Source organism: Ovis aries, chromosome 3, assembly GCF_016772045.2.
Source record: "Ovis aries strain OAR_USU_Benz2616 breed Rambouillet chromosome 3, ARS-UI_Ramb_v3.0, whole genome shotgun sequence".
In the NCBI taxonomy this organism is placed as follows: Eukaryota; Metazoa; Chordata; class Mammalia; order Artiodactyla; family Bovidae; genus Ovis; species Ovis aries.
The window spans coordinates 173,540,285-173,561,000 of record NC_056056.1 but is presented as its reverse complement, the minus strand read 5'-3'; the positions used below and the strand labels follow the sequence as shown (position 1 = coordinate 173,561,000).

General features: G+C 40.8%; 1 protein-coding gene across 11 annotated transcripts in view; it reads right to left on the bottom strand.

Moving 5' to 3' along the window:
- TXNRD1 (thioredoxin reductase 1) overlaps positions 1–20,716 on the bottom strand; it is a 62,490-nt gene that overhangs the window by 16,637 nt on the left and 25,137 nt on the right. For all 11 annotated transcript variants that reach the window (XM_042247157.1, XM_060413147.1, XM_042247158.1 and 8 more), the window contains 7 exons: positions 19,519–19,638; positions 10,712–10,854; positions 10,206–10,321; positions 8,335–8,560; positions 6,606–6,698; positions 5,955–6,031; positions 4,357–4,513 (listed from right to left, as the gene is read on the bottom strand). In XM_042247157.1, the coding sequence (XP_042103091.1) occupies positions 4,357–4,513; positions 5,955–6,031; positions 6,606–6,698; positions 8,335–8,560; positions 10,206–10,321; positions 10,712–10,854; positions 19,519–19,638 (932 nt within the window). The remainder of the gene's footprint in view (positions 1–4,356; positions 4,514–5,954; positions 6,032–6,605; positions 6,699–8,334; positions 8,561–10,205; positions 10,322–10,711; positions 10,855–19,518; positions 19,639–20,716) is intronic.

Genomic DNA, 20,716 nt, shown 5'->3' with positions numbered 1-20,716 from the left:
TGAATACATTGCAATAGGCTCTCTGAGAAAATAAAAGCACAGAAACAGGGGGAAAAACATGAACAGAGCATCAGAGACCCATGGGATAATATCAAGTGAACCACCAGTCATTAATTTGAGGCTTGGAGGGGGGACAAAAGAGGAAGAAAGCAAAAACTTAACTGAGTAGCTAAAAAAAATTCCAAATTTGATGAAAACTATGAACAGATAAATCCCCAAATCTTGACACACCATAAGCAGAATAATTATAAAGAAAAGCGTGGCAAAGCATGCAATAATCAAATTGGTAGGAAACAGTGAAAGGGAAAATTTTAAGAGGAACAAAGATAAAAATGATAGCATATTCTCCTATGCAACCAGAAGACAATGGGCAAATTATTAAAATACTTAAATAAACACTGTAAATCCAGAATTCTCTATTCAGTAAAAATATCTTCCAAAAAGTATAAAGTGAAGGCATAATAAACTAAAACACCAACCAAAAGCCCCACAAGGAATTCACCCTAAGCAGATGTGCATTAAATGATGGCAGAAAATAATGTGTCCGATGGAAACCTGGACCCAAATTAAGATATTTTTTCTCCTTGGCACCCAAACTGTTTCCAATTAATGGGCTTAACTGACCATTGTGGCCTAGCCTGAGAAATGTAGTTCTTTTTTTCAATACTTCTATTTGGCTAATCAAGTTAATAAACTTTCAGAACACAATCCATCCTCAAATTGCAGAGATGTGTACTGTGGTTTCTCTATAGTTCTGACATAAAATATTTTTATATTTACTGTAAAATTGAGCTTACAAAGCACCATTTTAAGTAATAATAAAATTATTTCAAGTGTTTGAGAGCAATTCTAAAATCCAAGAAATCTACTGCTCCTTGCAGAAAACAGCTGGAGTGCCCATTCAGTTCAGTTCAGTTCAGTTGCTCAGTCGTGTCCGATTCTTTGGGCCTCCCTGTCCATAACCAACTCCTGGAGTCTACCCAAACCCACGTCCATTGAGTCGGTGATGCCATCCAACCATCTCATCCTCTGTTGTCCCCTTCTCCTCCCGCCTTCAATCTTTCCCAGCATCAGGGTCTTTTCAAATGAGTGCCCATTACAATCTTTTAAAGCTGGTACATGTGTCTTATCATCTGGCTTTTTAAACAGCTTACTAGAATGTCCATCACCTACAGGTTGACTCAGCTTTATGATCTGTTCTCTGTTTTTGAAATGATAAAAATATTTTTCTCCTTCCTCATGTTCCCAAAAATAACAGAGTATTTAAGGGCAAATACGTTTAGCAGCTTTGAAAATGACTTTAATCTACTGTTTAAAAGATTCATTTAAATTTTTTCAATATATTTTCCACTTCATTTAGTACAAGCACCTCTGTATTGGTGGTAGTCTTTAAAGTCTTGAGACATCTTTTCTACCCTCATCACTTTTTATAATTGATACTTCCCAAATCTTCCTCACTTCTTTGTGTTAGTTACTTAGTCATGTCCGACTCTTTACAACCCCATGGACTGTAGCCTGCCAGGATCCTCTGTCCATAGACTTCTCCAGGCAAGAATACAATAGTGGGTTGCCGTTCCCTTCTCAAGGGAATCTTCCCAACCCAGGGATCGAACCCTGGTTTTCCACACTGCAGGTAGATTCTTTACTATTTCACCCGTCTTTACAAGATGCAGGCTTCCCTGGTGGCTCAGACGGTAAAGCGTCTGCCTGCAATGCGGGAGACCCGGGTTCGATTCCTGGGTCAGGAAGATCCCTGGAGAAGGAAATGGCAATCCACTCCAGCACTCTTGCCTGGAAAATCCCATGGACGGAGAAGCCTGATAGGCTACAGTCCATGAGGTCGCAAAGAGTCGGACACGACTGAGCGACTTCACTCACTCACCTACAAATCAGATATGGACTAGATTTTTGCCTTGGCTGCCTCCAAGCACTGTGACTTTGGACAGTTACCTAATTCCCTGTAACATGTCATCAGTCTCTACAGCTGCTCTATAGTGGAATGAGGTGCGTGCATACACGGCATTGAGCACAGTGCCAGGCACGGACAAACATAGCTGCTCTTTGTCCTCTTTTCTCCAAACACTCTCATAGGGCAATGAATATATGTTATCAATTTTGGAGGAAGACACAAACACCCATTATTCAATTTGGGTTCTCTTAAAATCCCACAACAGATTTAATTTAGGCAGGTGTTTATGTTAAGCTGAAGTTTTCAACAGACAGCTAGCTGCTCCTTCAGAAGGAAGGCAGGTGGATGTGGGTCCATTAATGTTCTCAGATATATGGGAATGATCTATTAATGCACATGGGACAAAATTAAAAGGACTACATAGTTCTTAAAACAATGTGTAATTTCCCCAAATACAATTAACCTAGGTATCTATTAGTACTGCAGTTTTGTTTACTATACTTGACAAACAGACTGATGAGATTTCAAACTCAGGGACTTAGCAACACTTGTTTATTTTCCTGTTCAGTAAAGTACTTGTCCTATTAGTCAGACTAAAAAACAGGGCGTGAAAAAGGAACAACAAAAAAGAGTCCTTTAATTTCAATTTACATTAATTATGATGCTGATAAACGCTGACGGCACTTTAAGAATTTGGTCTACCTGGGAGATGCTAGAATATAGTATTCTGCTCACACAAAGAAGTTTATGTCCAAAGTAGGTGGATCCACTGGATTTTTAAGAAAACTGGTGCTACAGTAATTTCACATTTATTTACTAGCAATTTTTTGCATATTTGCCCTCTGATTATTATTGGTATAATTTTTTTTCCCTTTTCACTTTAGGAAATCAAAAAGATAAAAAAAAGGTCAAAACAAAATTAAATGTACCTCATTATATTTCTGAATTACCTTTTCTTGATTTACCATAAACTCAAAAACTCCATAAGGTATAAAAGACATAATTCATTTAAAGAGGCAGTTAAGTTTATTCCAAATAGTAATATGCTGCTGCTGCTGCTGCTAAGTCGCTCCAGACGTGTCCGACTCTGTGCGATCCCATAGACGGCAGCCCACCAGGCTCCGCTGTCACTGGGATTCTCCAGACAAGAACACTGGAGTGGGTTGCCATTTTCTTCTCCAATGCATGAAAGTGAAAAATGAAAGTGAAGTTGCTCAGTCTTGTCTGACTCTTCGTGACCCCATGGACTATGAACCAACTACTATTTCCTGCATGATCAGACAACCTTGTATTAAAAACTCTTTCAACCTCAATCCTGCTAATCGCAAAATATCAAGATTTATTATACTACAATCCAAGCTAATCCCATATACATTCAAAATGCTTGTCACAAATTTTATTAGCAGTATTCTTTGAGGCTCCATTGCTATAACCTAACTAAATCAACCTATGATGATTTATGCACAAGGAAAATAGGGAGTGACTAAATTCTTTACCATCCTTTTTTAAAAAATAATTTCCAGAATCCTTTTAAAAAAATAATTAGGGAGGGAACATTGATAATAATTAGGGGCAGAGGATATATAGAAAATCTCTATGGTGGTGGTGGTTGAGTTACTCAATTGTGTCCAACTCTTCCCACCCCATAGACTGCAGCCCACCAGGCTCCTCCATCCATGGGATTCTCCAGGCAAGAATACTGGAGTGGGTTACCATTTCCTTCTCCAGGAGACCTTCTTGACCCAGGAACTGAGCCCACATCTCCTACATTGCAGAAAGAATCTTTACCGCTGAGCCACCAAACTTCCTCTCAATTTTGCTGTGAAGCTAAAACTATTCTTTAAAGAATGTCTTAAAAAATTAATTGAGCATATTTATTCTTTTCTTTCCATCTAGTCTCATAAGATACAAATAAGAGTTTTAATTTCCTACACTGACTTTTAAAATAACTTTAGAACATTCATATAACACATTCAACATTCCAAGAGCAGGAGATCTATTTTTATAAAGGATGGGGGAATAAAGCCTGAATATCACTTCAAACAGCTCTGAAGACTTATATTATTTACCTACATCCTCAAATCCTTTTATAGCCTAGTCAGGTATCATAAACAGATTTAGAACATTATACACCAATTGGTAATAATGAATGGATGCAAGATGCAACTATTAGGAATTTACAGAATATAACAGGGCTGAAACTTGATTTACTCAAGCTCACTTTACTCCTCGTTTGATTCTGAGAGTGACAATGTCCATAATAAATCACAAAGATAGAGAAGTCATAACAATGTCTTGCCTGGAATAGTTACTAAAGCACATGTGGGAATGCCATCATCAAAATAACTAAATTATTCAAGACCTGGAAAACTTCACCACCAGCTTACCCAGAGCATCAGGAGGACCACTAAGAAAAACGTCTCAGTGGTGACAGCCCCAACACTCACCTTGACAGTGGAGCCACCATACAGCCTCTGAGCCAGCAGCCTTCCTGCCTGGATGGCCACTGGGGTGAGCTCCAGCTTCCCCTCTAATATATCACCGATGGCATAGATGTAAGGCACGTTGGTCTGCTCTTCCTCTGTGACAGGTATTTTTCCAGTCCTGCAAATTCATTCAGGTAAAAGTACTATCCATTACCACTGTTAACCAAGTCCAACAAAATTCCCTTTCTCCCAAAGAAACCCAAAACGGGGAGTAATGTATTACCAAAACAACAACAACAAAGCTTAGAGGAGCCAAAAGCTTAGACATTCTAGCTATTTTTAAAATCAAAGGAATAAGAAAACTGTTAAAAAACCGTGGAACGGGAAAAGTAGAACACAGTGGTTAAGAACAAAGGAGGATTCTGAACTACAGTAACTAGGTCTGTTAGTTATTACCTCTATGATCTTGGGAGGGCTATTTAACATCTCTAAGCCTCATTTTTCCACCTATAAATGGGGATGATGATAATGGGAATACCAGAAAAAAAAATATTATCATCTACCTAAAGGGGTTGTGAGGACTGAATGAACAAAACATTTAGCACAGCAGTCCATGGACCCTGGTAAGCCCAGAATAAATGTGAGCTCTTAATATCAAATAAAATCTAAACCTTGGTCCCACGTGCACACAGGCAAGTAGGTTTTCAAGATGGTGGAACACTTGGTCCAGGAAATCTTATCAGACCTCCTTGACTCCCTTGTCTCTCCAACCCAAGGGAGAAAAGAATAAAACAAAAATCCTCATATTAAGATTAAGAAATCTCTTCTGAATAACTTTTCCTCCTGAAAGAGGGAAGGGAGGTAGGGGGCGGTAGTGGGGACTCTCTATTTTCAATTTCCAAGGCACCTAGCCTTTCACAGCACTTGTTTTCAAATGGATGTAGGAAAGGTGATACTATGAAAATATCCCATGCCCCTTCCAGAAGCAGACAACAGAGTCTCAATTATCCAGAACAGTGGTACAGTGCAAAGGATTTTAGCTAATAAAACAGCAAAGTTTTCACATTTGCAGCTGTCACTAGAAACGTAGTGACCACTCTAGTGAGTCTAAGACTTGGTAGCTTTAAATCTGGTTCAAATCTGCATATTCGGTGAAGCTCTGAAAGCACATAACTGCAACACAGTGAGGAGTTGGATCTTTTACGGTACATAACACATTAAAGAAACAAAATGAAAGCCAGTGCATCTCGCATTTAGATTTCGAAAAAGGGGGAAAAAAAGACAAACAGGAAAGACGGTGACAAGCCCTGAATGAAGAGTCCCCTAAGCTTAAAATGGGAATGCTCCAACTGCGGTAAAAACTAACTTTAAAAATCTAAAACTCCAAGGACTTCTCTGGAGGTTCGGTTCACTTCAGGGAGCCAGGGTTCCACCCCTGGTCAGGGAATTAAGATCCCACGTGCTGCATGGCCAAATAAAAGAGAAACCAAGCAAACACCTAAAACTCCAGTACTAAATAAATGACTACTAAATAAATAAATAAATAACTCCACTACTAAACTCCACTGATAAATCACTGAAATAGTATTTAATAAAACATATTAAAATTTTTTTCTTACTTTTCATTTATCTTTACTCCCACGTTTTCTAAGCCAATTTTTCTTGTGCAAGCATCTCTTCCTATTGCCAGCAATACCTGAAAAATCATTAATATATAGTGACTGTCAATAAAAAGGCTGTGCATGAGTTATTTCATCAGATTTTTTTCCATTAGGCCAATCTGATTCATTTTCCAGACCTGGAAAGAAATATTCTATTAAGAAAATAATGCCAAGAGTTTAAACAAATCAAAATCATTTAAATTAAATCTTCTAAACATGATATAGTAAGAAGCTGTACACATTTCTTAAGAAAAAGGGAATTAACAATTCCTTAGTAAATTTAGCCAAGTACAGAGACAAAGCATTGCCTACCACTGAAGTTGTTTTTTTAAAGTGGTGGGCTGGGGAAATACAAGAACATGAGACAGAGAAATTCTAGCTCATTTTAACACGCTAATATTTTTCAATAACCATTTGATAAATAATATTTAAGTTACAGTAGAAAAAATTTAAATCCATCCCTGTACCAAAACAAATTATAGTATCGTAAGTAATAAAGGTGTCTTAGAATAGGAACAGAACCAACAGTTTAGAAACAGCAACCCAGCAAATACAGCATAAGCATATGATTTGCTTTCTAATGAAGTATGACCAAGGTCCATTCCTTACCGTATTATACTCTCCTTCGATGGTTTGGTCACCATTAGTGGACTTAGCTACCACTCTCAGTCGGCCTGGTGTCCCTGCTTCAATTTGTTCAACCTATGAAAGCGATAGAAGGTTTTACTCCACAATAAAGACACATATCAACATCAAGGTGGATAATTATGTCCTCTCTTATCTGATTAACCCAAAGTTAAAATACAAAATCTGGCTTGTAAGGTCTTTTATGTCCCATCTCCCTCACATCAACATCTTCAGAATGACATGAGATTCTTTCATTTATTCCCTTCTTTCTCATTGCTTCCTGTTTGTTAGAGGGGCTTCCCTTCAAATAATTCACAAATAAAATAAAATTCAGAGAGCAAATCAGCAAAGAAAAAAGCCAGAGAAAGCACACTACAATCTCTGGGAAAAAAGTTTTAAAAGTTAGTTGCTTAGTTCTGTCTGACTCTCTGCGACCCCATGGACTACGCCTACTAGGCTTCCCTGTCCATGGAATTCTCCAGGCAAGAATACTGGAGGGCAAAGCCATTCTCTTCTCCAGGGGATCTTCCTGACCCAGAGACTGAACCTGGGTCTCTTGCATTGCAGGAAGATTCTTTACTGTCTGAGCCATCAGGAAAGCCCACAATCTTTAAATCACCCTGGTAAACTGAGCAGAATGTTATGTACACAGACACAGGCTTATTTCACTAGGGATAGTCCACCATGTTCTCAAAGGGCCCACAACACCCAAAATGTTCAGAGATTAGAAAGGAAGATGCTACTTTTTATCAGTACAGCATATATATACAGCTGTTTCTTCTAATCACAGCCCTAATGCTAGTTGAATTCTCATGAGAACTATGAGACGGATGTTATCAATTATCATTTCACAAAAGAAAGTGAGGCTTGGAGCAGTCATTCTCCCAGAGTCACATGGCAACAAACTGGCAGAACAGGATTTGAACTCAGGTCTTTCTACTCCCCACACTTATACTGTTACTTACCAGCATCAAAAGATTCATACTCGCACAAAAAACCCCAAGTTACTAGCCCATTAAGCAATTTTAAAAACAACAGCTAAAATTCCTTAAACAATATTAAAACTAAAATTCCTTAATTTTAACAATATGGTCATCCTTACTTGCCCTAAAGGAATCTGTTAGAGACATGTCAAGTGATCGAGTCTGTCTCTCTTGTATATCAGAACATTTGTGGTTGACAAGTACCAAATATAATTTGGCACATTATTCAGCATTTTTTAAAGAACTGAAAAGAAGATTAAATAAGCAAAACAAGGCCAGCCAACATAACAAAATTCGATAATCATTTCCAGGGAAGCCAGAATAATACAGTGCATCTGTGGACTATACTGTATACTAAGGAGAAACATCTTTGAAAGAAAGAAAAAAAAGTCAGTCTAGTCTCAAACTCTTATTTAAATCACTGGTATGCAGAAAAAAATAAGCATTAATATAACAGGTCAAAGATAATAAAATAATGGAACATATAAAGCAAAGCATTTCAACAGAAGAGAATAAAAGGTGGTAAAGTTGAAAGGGGGAGGAAATCTGGTAGGACCTATTTAATTAGGTAGAAATAGTATATATACCTAAATCACACAATTGAGGAATGACAGTATCCCCAATGGTTCATAATGCTGAAAGGAGGCTTCTTCCCTCACCCACCCCAACTCTCTCTCACACTTTAACCTGAGTATAGAATCAACAAACCTCCAGGCAACCCCACTTACCTTTATTGGTACAAACTGTCTTATGAACTTGATACCATGTTCTTGCATATGTTCACCAATTTTGTTGGCCATGTCCTGGTCAAATCCTCTTAGGAGAATGGATCGTACCATAACAGTGACGTCTAAACCAATACCAGCAAGAAATCCAGCACATTCCAAAGCAACATAGGATGCTCCGACCACCAGGGTCTTACCCGGGCAATAAGGTAGAGAGAAAAGATCATCACTGAAAAAAAAAAAATTTTTTTTTTAAAAGAAAAAAAGAACAAATGTCCATATGTGTATAATAACCCAAATTAAAGTAGGTATTTTTACTTTCTTAAGAACAAGACACTTTTAGGATTAAAACCATCCCGATTAGCTACACACATAATATTTGAGAATTTTTTACAAGGTCTTAGACACTTCTCACCACTCAACTGCTGTGGGAGCAGCTCGGGCTTCCATGGGTGAGCACAGCAAACCATAGCAACTCTGACATTAGTCCAACTCCCACTAAAACAAGTTTATTTTGAACTATTTGGAGTAATTCTCCACTTACGTGTTTAAAATCGCACACGTGCAAACCCCCCACCCTCGTCCCACCACTCCAGCTCTCTCTGAGGTGGAAAACCTGTGTTACTTTTCCTCAACCACCACATCAATCACCAACGGTGGGGAGAGACGTGGAGAAAAGCTGTCAACGTGTGGGTTTTGTAATATAAAAACCATTCAAAGTAAAGCCTGACAAAATCTTCTAGCAGAGTGGGGAGGACATTAGACATAAGAGATCCTAAAAGTATTGTTGGTAGACTAGTTTTTTAAAATATGACAAGGGAGTTCATCTAAGACAGTGAAAACGAGAGATGCCAACTGAGCTGCCCCCAGACAAAGGTTCACAGGATAAACTCTTATTACAAAGGTAAAAAGCCTGAAAATAAGTAGTTATAACATAATCAGAAAGTAAGAAACTCCTGGGCAAAGAGCATCCAAGGAGACACATTTATCAATAATCTATCTTAATAACATCATAATTCAAAACTCCTGAACAACAATGTCACCAGTATTTCCACTCGATGGGCAAAAATAAGACACACAGCAAAACCCTGCCTGACTCACTGATTTCAGAAGGTCCCTCTGCACTGACACTGCACCCATTCAAATGGGAAAGACTAAGGAAAAACTAGGGTTGAGAAATCTAAATGGCCTGTTATCCTCTAAGTCGTGTAGTATCTACATAAAGGGTAATGCTAAGTCGCTTCCGTCATGTCCAACTCTGTGCGACCCCATAGATGGCAGCCCATCAGGCTCCCCCGTCCCTGGGATTCTCCAGGCAAGAACACTGGAGTGGGTTGCCATTTCCTTCTCCAATGCATGAAAGTGAAAGTAAAAGTGAAGTCTCTCAGTCGTGTCCAACTCTTCGCGACCCCATGGACTGCAGCCTACCAGGTTCCTCTGTCCATGGGATTTTCCAGGCAAGAGTACTGGAGTGGGGTGCCAGATAAAGGGTAATATATAATTCTAATTTTGTAAAAAAAAAAAAAAAAGGGGGGGTACAGACATATGTATGAATTATTTTCCAAAGTATCTGTAAATATCCATCTGGGTTTTACACAGTATACATTTAAAAGACACACTCACATACATATAAATTTCAAATATAAATATTGCAAGCATAATCTACATATGAGAGATAAGATGACCAATGTTTATAATCCTGAATTTTGTAAATGTTCTCTGGTTTAAAATTTTTTTCCTTTCTCTTTTTCCTAATTCCCTGTTCCCTTGGGCAAAAACATGGTGAAAAACTTAAGTTCTAGGAAGAGGATTAAGTGGATTTCAAGAAAAAAGAACAAGCAGAAATCCTCTTTTCTCCCCCAATTTGTCCTTACCTGCTGATACAGTATTCTTTGTCACCAGGGATACCCAAATAACGCGGCCTTTCACCAGTGGCAATGAGAAATCTCTCTGCTGAGTAAATCTTCTCTTTGCCTTTATTATTTGTTGCCTAAAAAGGAACCAATATATCCATTTTTAATAAGTTATTATCCTTTAGAATTGTCAACACTGTAATTAAAAAGGCTGTTTACTACAGTGACCAATTTGATCTTCATAAAAATTTGCTAATGCAGTGACAGGTTGCTCAAGGGCACAATGCTAGGAAGCAGACATAGAGCCAAGATTCAAATCCTGCTAATCTGGCCCCAAACCCAGTCCTCTTATCCTTCACTGCACCACAAGAGAAAGCCCCTAAGAAGTAACCGCAAAATCACCCAACTGGATGGTCAGGGTCACAAATGTTTTCCTAGGATAATCACCTTCACTCCCTACCCCCCCCCCCCAACAAAAGCTTAAAGATACAAAACGAAAAAGCCTTCTTAGACAGTCACACGCTTACCTTAATCCTGTGAGGCCCCACAAACTCCCCGTACGAGTTCTCGTAGGTGACCCTTTTCTCCCGCAGGGCCACGCGGTAGCCCCAGTTGAGAGAGCCAATGTGGTTCTGGACCGCCTCTGTCATTCTCTCCCAGTCATGCTTAACTGCACGAGAAAGACAGACACCGTGCTCAGCTTCTCAATCGCCTGACAAGTGTCAGTTCCCGGGAACTGGTCTGAAAGCTCAAGGCCTTCATTTCAAGCACATAAACAACCTTTTCAAGTATTTTTTCCATTTAGAAAACTACCCAACAATTAATTAGTGTAAAAATCCTGGAAATTTTTAAGACTAAAATAGCTATACCCAAACTTTTTTCTTCTTTATCTAGAAACAAACAAGAATTTTACCTTGGACTATGAACACTGACTGCTGGGTCAACAGGATGCGTAAGTAAAAGACCTAGGATTTAGGATGTATATCCATCTCCAAGGGATTCTGATGTAGCCAGGTTTGGAGTACTAATAAGCTGGAAACAGTGTCTGGACCAGAGACTGGCAAATTAAGGCACCACCAGTGAAATTCAGCCACCACCCCCTCTATACATGAAGCTTTACCAAAATCCAGCCACGATCATTTACTTCCATAGCTGAGCAGTTCTGACATAGGTAGGCCACAAGGCGCACAAAGCCTAAAATATTTACTATGTGGCTCTTTACAGAAGTGTGCCGATCCCTGGTCCAGACAGAAGTTTAAGAGTCTGCTTCATTATCTCCCAAACCACCTATCTCACCAAAGAGGAGGATTCTTAAAATTCTATCATAAAATTAATTCTTTGAGCAAAGGCACTAATATTGCATTTCAATGGACAAAAACAAATCCTGTCATTCATTAACAACTTCAACAATGACTGAAAAAATAGGACACAGGTAAAATCTACTCTGGTGGTAAAAGAAGGCAGGTTCTGGGGAAGCTGCGGTTTGCGCGGAGGAAGAAGAGAGTCAACACAAACTGAAAGCCTCTGACACAGAAATGAGCAGTCTGAGTCCTTGAGTCAGGGTTAAGTAGCTTGGCTCAGGAAAGAAGTACTAGAATCAATTCTGTGGGTACCAGCAACCGGCCTCTGGAAGCGGGAATGACAGCACAGACACTGGTTTGTAGCCTCCTAGAGAGCAGATTGCAGGGATTCAATTCACAGAGCCAAAAAATGTCTGGAAACACTGGAGCAAACCTTCAGATAAGAGTTCAGCTGGGGTGGGGGAACTTTGGAGGCCACTGTGGTCATGAGGCCAGGTGGACTAGGTGCTAGGGCCCAACAGATGTTACAGAGAGCCTCGACCAGCCTGTCTATCTGATGTCCATCCACCACCATGGAAATATGAGATAGGATTTACTGTTTCCCCACAAGGAATGGAAGAGAATACTATTAACTCACTCCCATGTGCCAATCATCCATATTTAACAATTACCAACATCTAACCAATCTCATTACATAACACATCTTCTTTTTAACTAGAATATTTTAAGCAAATCCCAGATGTGGTTTTATTGGTAGTGGTTTTGGTTGTCACTCTGACGCAAGTAGGAATAAAGATTGCCAGGAGAAATATCAGTAACCTCAGATATGCAGATGATACAACCCTTACGGCAAAAAGCAAAGAGGAACTAAAGAGCCTCTTGATGAAAGCGAACAGGAGAGTGAAAAAGTTGGCTTAAAGCTCAGCATTCAGAAAACTAAGATCATGGCATCTGGTCCCATCACTTCATGACAAAAAGATGGGGAAACAGTGGGAACAGTGGCAGACTTTATTTTCGGGGGCTCCAAAATCACTGCAGATGGTGATTGCAGCCATAAAATTAAGATGCTTACTCCTTGGAAGAAAAGCCATGGCCAACCTAGATAGCATATTAAAAAGCAGAGACATTACTTTGCCAACAAAGGTCCATCTAGTCAAAGCTATGGTTTTTCCAGGAGTCATGTATGGATGTGAGAGTTGGACTATAAAGAAAGCTGAGCACCAAAGAATTGATGGTTTTGAACTGTGGTGTTGGAGAAGACTCTTGAGAGTCCCTTGGATTGCAAGGAAATCCAACCAGTCCATCCTAAAGGAAGTCAGTCCTGAATATTCATTGAAGGACTGATGCTGAAGCTGAAACTCCAATACTTTGGCCACCTGATGCAAAGAACTAACTCCTTGGAAAAGACCCTGATACTGGGAAAGATTGAAGGCAGGAGGAGAAGGGGATGACAGAGGATGAGATGGTTGGATGGCATCACCAACTTGATGGCCATGCGTCTGAGCAAGCTCCGGGAGTTGGTGATGGACAGAGAAGCCTGGTGTGCTGCAATCCATGGGGTCTCAAATAGTTGGACGTGTCTGAGAGACTGAACTGACTGACACAGGGATGTCGAGTGACGCTAACTATCCTCCACCTTTGTTCCGTACAAGTAGGAGCTGTCCAGCACAGCATGCCAATAACACCCCCAGGGAGGAACAAGATCTAAGGCAGAATTCACTCTGAAATTTTACAGTGGTAGAAGTACTAAGTGGATACTGCTCTGCCAATCCTACAAGAGATACCATATTTGAAAAGAAGACACAGTTGGGACTAAGTAACTGTACAAAAAAATTATTTCAATGACAGAAATTCAGTGATTAGACCTAATTCAACACTAATTCTATTGTTAGGGATAAGCTTTGTAACTGTTAGGCCCCATGTGATTTCCAAACTCATCAAACCCCTTTTCTCTACCAAAGTCCCTTCATTCTCGGGTACAGTAGGCAGGCACCAATCTCTAGTGTGGTTATGCTCAGGCAAAAGAAATGTAAAAAGCTGCAACCCACTACTTTGGGATTCAGCATCAAGATACTCTAGCTGCTCCTATGGTCCTGGTCTTGCATTTCATTCTGAGAATTGAGTTTCAGTCTCACAAAATCCAAATTCCTACTTTACATGCTGCTGGTGGTAACCAGATTCCTGTTGGACTGTGGGGGTTACATACCCAGAACCCTAGTTCTCTAGGGCTGCCCTGCTTTCCAGTAATGCCCCAAATCCCCCACCTTCCTGCATTCCTATATACCACCTGCACACTCCCTGTTCCTAAACAGCCCACCCACTGGCACAGCCCAGCACCTCCCCCAGGCCTCCCGATTCCACTGGCCTGGTCAACCAGCTGTAACCTAATGCTGAGCCTCTGCAATGCTGATTCCAGCTACCTAGGCAAGGACTGTACTTCACCTGGGTGCGCCCTTATGCCCATCCTGGCAACTGGGTCTTAAGCCAATTCTCTCATGCTCCTGAACCACCCCCCCACTACTATACACCCCTAGGTTCGACAACAGTATTCAGACTAACAGAGCTACTAGCATCCTTTCATCTTCATTGCACCTGCTCACTTATACCTCAAATACCCTGAAGGGGCCCAAACTCCTTCCAGTATATACACAGGGAAACGAAGGATGGATGGATGACCTGCCCAGGGCTACACGGGGACTCACAGCAGCACAGACACACTGTATGTGAACCGCCAGCTGAGCATGGGAGGAGAATACAGGCATCTAGAAACTCTGCAAGCCCCCAAGTACAAACCAATAATTGCTTTCTCTCTAAGGACAATGGGATCCTACAACTTCACAAATGCTCAATTTTTTAAAAGGTACATTTAATTCTTGAGCACAAGAGAATTCAAACAGATATATCTAAAGAAAATACAAAGCCAGTAAATCTTCCAGAAGGGACCAATTCCTCCAGTTTTCATAACTGAGCTCATGTAATTTTTCTCTTATCACAGTCTCATCTTGGAGCTTTCAGGAGAAGAGCAGAGCGCAGGCTGAGTCCTGGACAAGTCACCCCCCTCTCCCCACCTCCCACCCCATTACCAGGCAGATTCAGCTGTGCAGCCTGGTCCAGGTCCAAAGGGCCTTTCCTTCCTCACCATGCTCAGAGCTATTTGCAGTGTCAGAGAAGACAGACTTCCAAGAAAATAGAAGCACTGTTCTTAGGTCAAGGGCATGAGATTAGATGTGTTTCTATTCAAAAATGCAAAATAAGCATTCACAGCTCATCTCCTGGGAACGCGGAGCAGCAGCCTCTAGTGGCTTCTCATTAGAAAAATATACCTCCAGTTTCTTTCCTCCTCAAAGATCTAATGATAAAGTGTTTGTCTAAGTCCACTGTATCCTTCACCACCAATATTTTAGCACAAAAAGGAGGGAGGCGATGACTGCTCCCTGGGTGGTAGATCCCAGCAGGCCGGGCCAGCCACTTCCACAGCACCCAGCTCTGGTTCCCACAGGGAGGCCAAAGCTTGCTTCATAAGGCACAAGGAGTAATGAGAAAGACAACAATAAAGAAGCCACCACGCTTCCACTTAGGAAGAGGGAAGGGATTTAAATAGAGGGCACATCTCCCGTCAGAGACTTTGGGATTACTGTCCCTGACACAGATCTACAAGAGGTGGAAGGTACAAAAATACAAAGATATATATTTCTATCTTAAAATCTGGAAAAGGGGAAGAAACATGAAAGCTAAAACTGTTAAATTAGTTGAATACAATAACTTCTGTAGAGATACACAAGTAAGATAACTTTTGAGTTGATTTATGTTTTAAAATTCAGAGAGCTCCTACTGATTTTACTGTGCAGAGCCGCAGTACACTGGTAGTGGCTGCTTTACCACCTCATCTCTGTACATTTATTAGTTTCTTATGTAATTCAGAATAAAGTCAATGTAAGTAAGCAAAGCCAGTTATTGTTACGTGACAACTATAAACGTTTCTTTTGCTGGAAAGAAGATCTGTCAAGTCACCAAGTTATATTTCATCACTCACTTGATTAATGAACTTATTAGAATTATACTTTGCTGACCCTGTTATTAAAATTTATTCTGCAGAGGCCTATACTTATCTCTTAAAGATTCTAAAGACCTGTTACATGTACTTTCCTACCGTTCTTACCAAACTAAGCTATTCTCTTCCACCTACTTCATTTTTCTGGAGTTGACAGTTTAAAGCTAACATTAACTACATACCAGTTTAAGTATGAGACCTTCCATGAATGAACAACATTTTAATGATCATGAGTTGTACCTCCCCAAAACTACTATTGAAATTTAAAGGCCACTGACGTTCACTATGAAGAAGAAAACACTATATGGAAATTATATTACTGCATAAATCAAAATTTGCTTGGAACAACCATACATTTTCCATCAAACTCTAGACTTTTTCAGATTAATATTCTTGTTACATGTCCTTCTCTTTGAGAGAAATAAATTGATTCAAACATACAAATTCCTAAAGATCCATAACCCATTAAACAAAGAACCAAGAAAAGTGCCGGGCAGAGTCTACTCCAATTGGCTGACACTCTGAAGGCAAAAATCAGAAGAAGCAGGTCCAGGAGGAAGGGACGAAACTAAGGCTGGCAGGTATTTTAATCACACTATTGTATCTAAAAAGGCTTTGACTTTGTGGACCACAACTCTGGAAAATTCTTAAAGAGATGGGAACATCAGACCACCTGACCTGCCTCTTGAGCAATCTGTATGCAGGCCAGGAAGCAACAGTTAGAACTGGACATGGAACAACAGACTGGTTCCAAATAGGGAAAGGAGTATGTCAAGGCTGTATATTGTCACCCTGCTTATTTAACTTAAATGCAGAGTACATCATGAGAAATGCTGGGCTGGAAGAAGCACAAGCTGGAATCAAGATTGCTGGGAGAAATATCAATAACCTCAGATATACAGATGACACCACTCTTATAGCAGAAAGCAAAGAAGAGCTAAAGAGCCTCTTGATGAAAGTGAAAGAGGAGAGTAAAAAAGTTGGCTTCAAGCTCAACATTCAGAAAAGTAAGATCATGGCACCTGGTCCCATCACTTCATGGCAAATAGATGCGGAAGCAACAGAAACAGTGACAAACTCTATTTCTGGGGGCTCCAAAATCACTGCAGATGGTGACTGCAGCCATGAAATTAAAAGACGCTTGATTCCTGGAAGAAAAGCTATGACAAACCTAGACAGCATATTAAAAAGCAGAGACATTACTTTGCCAACAAAGGTCCGTCTAGTCAAAGCTATGGTTTTTCCAGGAGTCATGTATGGATGTGAGAGTTGGACTATAAAGAAAGCTGAGCACCAAAGAATTGATGCTTTTGAACTGTGGTGTTGGAGAAGACCCCTGAGAGCCCCTTGGACTGCAAGGAGATCCAACCAGTCCATCCTAAAGGAAATCAGTCTTGAATATTCATTGGAAGGACTGATGCTGAAGCTGAAACTCCAATACTTTGGCCACCTGATGCGAAGAACCAACTCATTGGAAAAGACCCTGATGCTGGGAAAGATTGAAGGCAGAAGGAGAAGGGGATGACAGAAGATGACATGGCTGGATGGCATCACTGACTCAATGGACATGAGTTTGAGTAAACTCTGGGAGTTGGTGATGGACAGGGAGGCCTGGTGTGCTGCAGTCCATGGGGTCACAAAGAGTCAGACACAACTGAGTGACTGAACTGAATTGTATTTAATCCTCACCATACAGGTAGTAAACAGCAAAGTCAGAATTACCACCCTCATCTGTCTACTGTAACAACCTATACTTCAGTGAGGTGAAGAAAGGATCTTATCCCTGGGGGCTCCAGGGAATGAAGTCTCCCTAAGAATACTGGTAAAGAGTATGTGTGGAAGGACAGGGGTGGATCACAGATCTTATGAGAGTGGTTAGCAAATAAAATGAGTGGTTCTTGGGTTTTCCTCCCAAAGACCCAGAAGGGAAATTCGAGTGTGGCCTGCAGACTGCACATAGAACTTGCCCTTTTTGGGGAAAGAATGGTGAGGAGAGGTGTGAGAGTACTTGCTTCTACAACAGCTCCCAAAACCCTGGTCCTCTAGAAGAGTTGCCACTGAACCCATGGGGGCTGGAAGAAGACCACTTGTGTAAACCCCATGTGTTTTGAGGTCAGAGAGACTTCAATCTAAACTCTGTGCTGTGCTGAGTCACTCAGTCATGCCCGACTCTTTGTGACCCCAAAAACTGTAGCCTGCAAGGCTCCTCTGTCCATTGAGATTTTCCAGGCAAGAATACCAGAGTGGGTTGCCATGCTCTCCTCCAGGGGATCTTCCCAACCCAGGGATCAAACCTAGGTCTCCTGCATTGCAGGCAGATTCTTTACCATCTGTGTCACCAGGGAAGCCCAAGAATACTGGAGTGAGTAGCTTATCCCTTCTCCAGGGGATCTTCCTGACCAAGCAATCAAACCAGGGTTTCCTGCATTGCAGGCAGATTCTTTACCAGCTGAGCTACCAGGAAAGCCCTAGTGCTGCCAACTTCTTAGCTATGATATGGGGGCACCACTTCATGCCCTCCCCCAAGCTTCAGTCTGCTTGTCTGCCAAACGGAACAACAGGATCCCCCTCTAGGGACAGCAGGCTCATATACGTACTGCAATAAGATGGACTGGAGAATAAGGAAAATGGTCTGACTTTAACATGACTCCTGACCTGCAGGACCCCAGTGAAGCCATGAGGTGGGTATTAAGGAAAGACGGGAGCTTCCTCTCTGCTATAGCTATGGTCTTTACCTGCTCTCCCCTCTTCTTCCTGCTATCCCAAGAACCATGAAACATCTGTTCCAACTTGCCCTCAGCACAACTGCAGCTCGCTAAGCTGGTCCACATTCCTTCTCCTACCCTCATCCCAAACCGCCCAGGGCATTCAGTCCACAGCAACTGTCTGCTTTATGTTCCCATATGCTCCCTGATCCAGAGACGCCAACGTATTTACTATTCTCCAAGTACAAACCTTGGTCCTTTTCTTCTGTCTAAATGAACTGACTATCCTCTCCTCTGCTTATTGTCAAGGACACAACATCTAAAAAGTCATCTCCAGTCACCTCTTAAATCATTTACTGACCCCACCTCTGGGCACCCAGGGTACTCAGCTGGTATATCAACGACATCGGCACGTTGATGAAAACAGAACCTGTGTATCTACAGATTTGTATTATCTATATACTTCCCCAGCACAGAACCAAGTGCAAATAGTGGGTAAGCAATAGTAATATTATATAACTTCACTAGGAGATTTCTGAAAAGTCTATTGAAAAAATCTAACTCATTAAAAAATAATAATAATTTTTTAAAAAAATCTAACTCATTAACTGAAAGGAGATTCTGCTGTGAACTGGGCACACTGACAGCAGGCCCCCAGGAAGGAAAGAGTGGGCCAACGGCAGACGCAGGCACTCAGACACAGGAGCAAATAACTTGCAGGGTAGCGGGGGTAGAGGCGGGAAGAGAGGTAGACCATCAGCAGATTACGTGACAAATTCATGCTCCATTAGGTTGAGCCTCCTCACTGCCTTTTTTGCTGGGCAAGAGAAAAGGATGTGGTTTCCATGGTACTCTATTTTTCATCCAAGAAAACTCCCTTCTCAACAAATAACACTCCCAAATATCAGTTCATGAAACAAGACTTCTTGGATGAGAGAAAAATAACAGCTTCAAGGGAAAGCAAATGTAATTTGCATTCCCATAGGAAACTCTACAATTATGAGAATTTCTTTGAAAGAATTCTGGGTTTCTGTTATAAAAAGATACTCCAAGTACAATATCTGTTCTTACCATTAATAGTTACTACACAGCCAACAAGACACAGGATAACCACACTGTTTTTTTTTTTAACCACACTGATTTTATCCGTTAGAAAAACAAACAATAGAAACGACTTCCCGGTTATATGCTAGTCTCGTAAGAATGAATGGTGCACTGCAAGATCCCAGCTCAAGCCTCTCAACAGCACAAACGGAAGAGTAGCTTTCCCCACATACCTGTCTCCTCGACGTTCCACCCGTAGTTTCGAGAGTCTCGTAGGGCTTGTCCTAACAACGCTGCTTGGTGCATCAGTTTTTTAGGTATGCAACCCACATTCACACACGTTCCTCCAAGACCTGCAAAAGCATTGCAAAATCAGTTTATAGCCTGATGTACAATCCTCCAAAGAAAAGGGCCAACGGTTATTACCATCATAAGGGAGAGGGAAAATTGCCCATCTACCCCTCTTTAGTTCTTGTGGTTAGACAAACAAATCTGACATGAGACAGATCAACAGGAGAAAAAGAAATTCATTTTAATTTGTGCACATGACACTTTCATAGAAATGGGACCTAAGAAGTAGCCAAAAGAGACAGATTTTCTATTTTTTAGACAAAGAAATGATACATTTGTGAGGAACTGATAGGACAAAAACTGACATTTTGGGTGCTCAATTATTTAAGAATCAAAACAGAGTATGGGTTTGGGATAACAGGTAAAGAAGTAACAGTTTTCTTTACATTAGGCTTCTCAGCCCCGAATTCCCTATCTTTTGTGATAAGGGTGTCTTTCTACTTCTTGATGTAGAGAGTGCACCTTTCATGGGATGTACTTCCTGCTTTCAGGCAACAGAAAGGAGAGCCAGAGTGTCCCACTGGTCATTTCTTAAGTAACTTTAATTCAAAATAATCAACGTGCCATAGTGCATATTTTGGGTGGCCCACTCCAAGCCCCAATGCTATTCTATGAAACATCGCAATTCATTTGTTTAATGTAGTCAACACTGTTTATATGAGTTTATTCTTAAGTCTCACGACATTGCTAAGATCAGAGAGCCTTAGAGACTAAACACGGCAAAACTACCCTAAAACGAAAAGGAGCAGACTTCCACAACTTCCATGTACTTCAAAAATTCATAATTAATTGACTGCTGATTAAAAAAGCCAGATATTGAGATTTTACTTTGTGTACAACCTTACACTTGCCACTAAATCCATAAATAGAACTGATAATGGGGTTGCTGAGCAGGGGATGGCTGGACTACAGTGGGTCTGAAACCACACTCAAAGTTTGGTAAAGGGGATTTCCTGACAGTCCAGTGGTTAGGACTCCTCACTTAACTGCCGAGGGCATGGGTTTGACCCCTGGTCGAATTAAGGGAACTTAGATCCCACAGCCACACGATGCAGCCAAAAAGCAATAAAACAGTCTAGT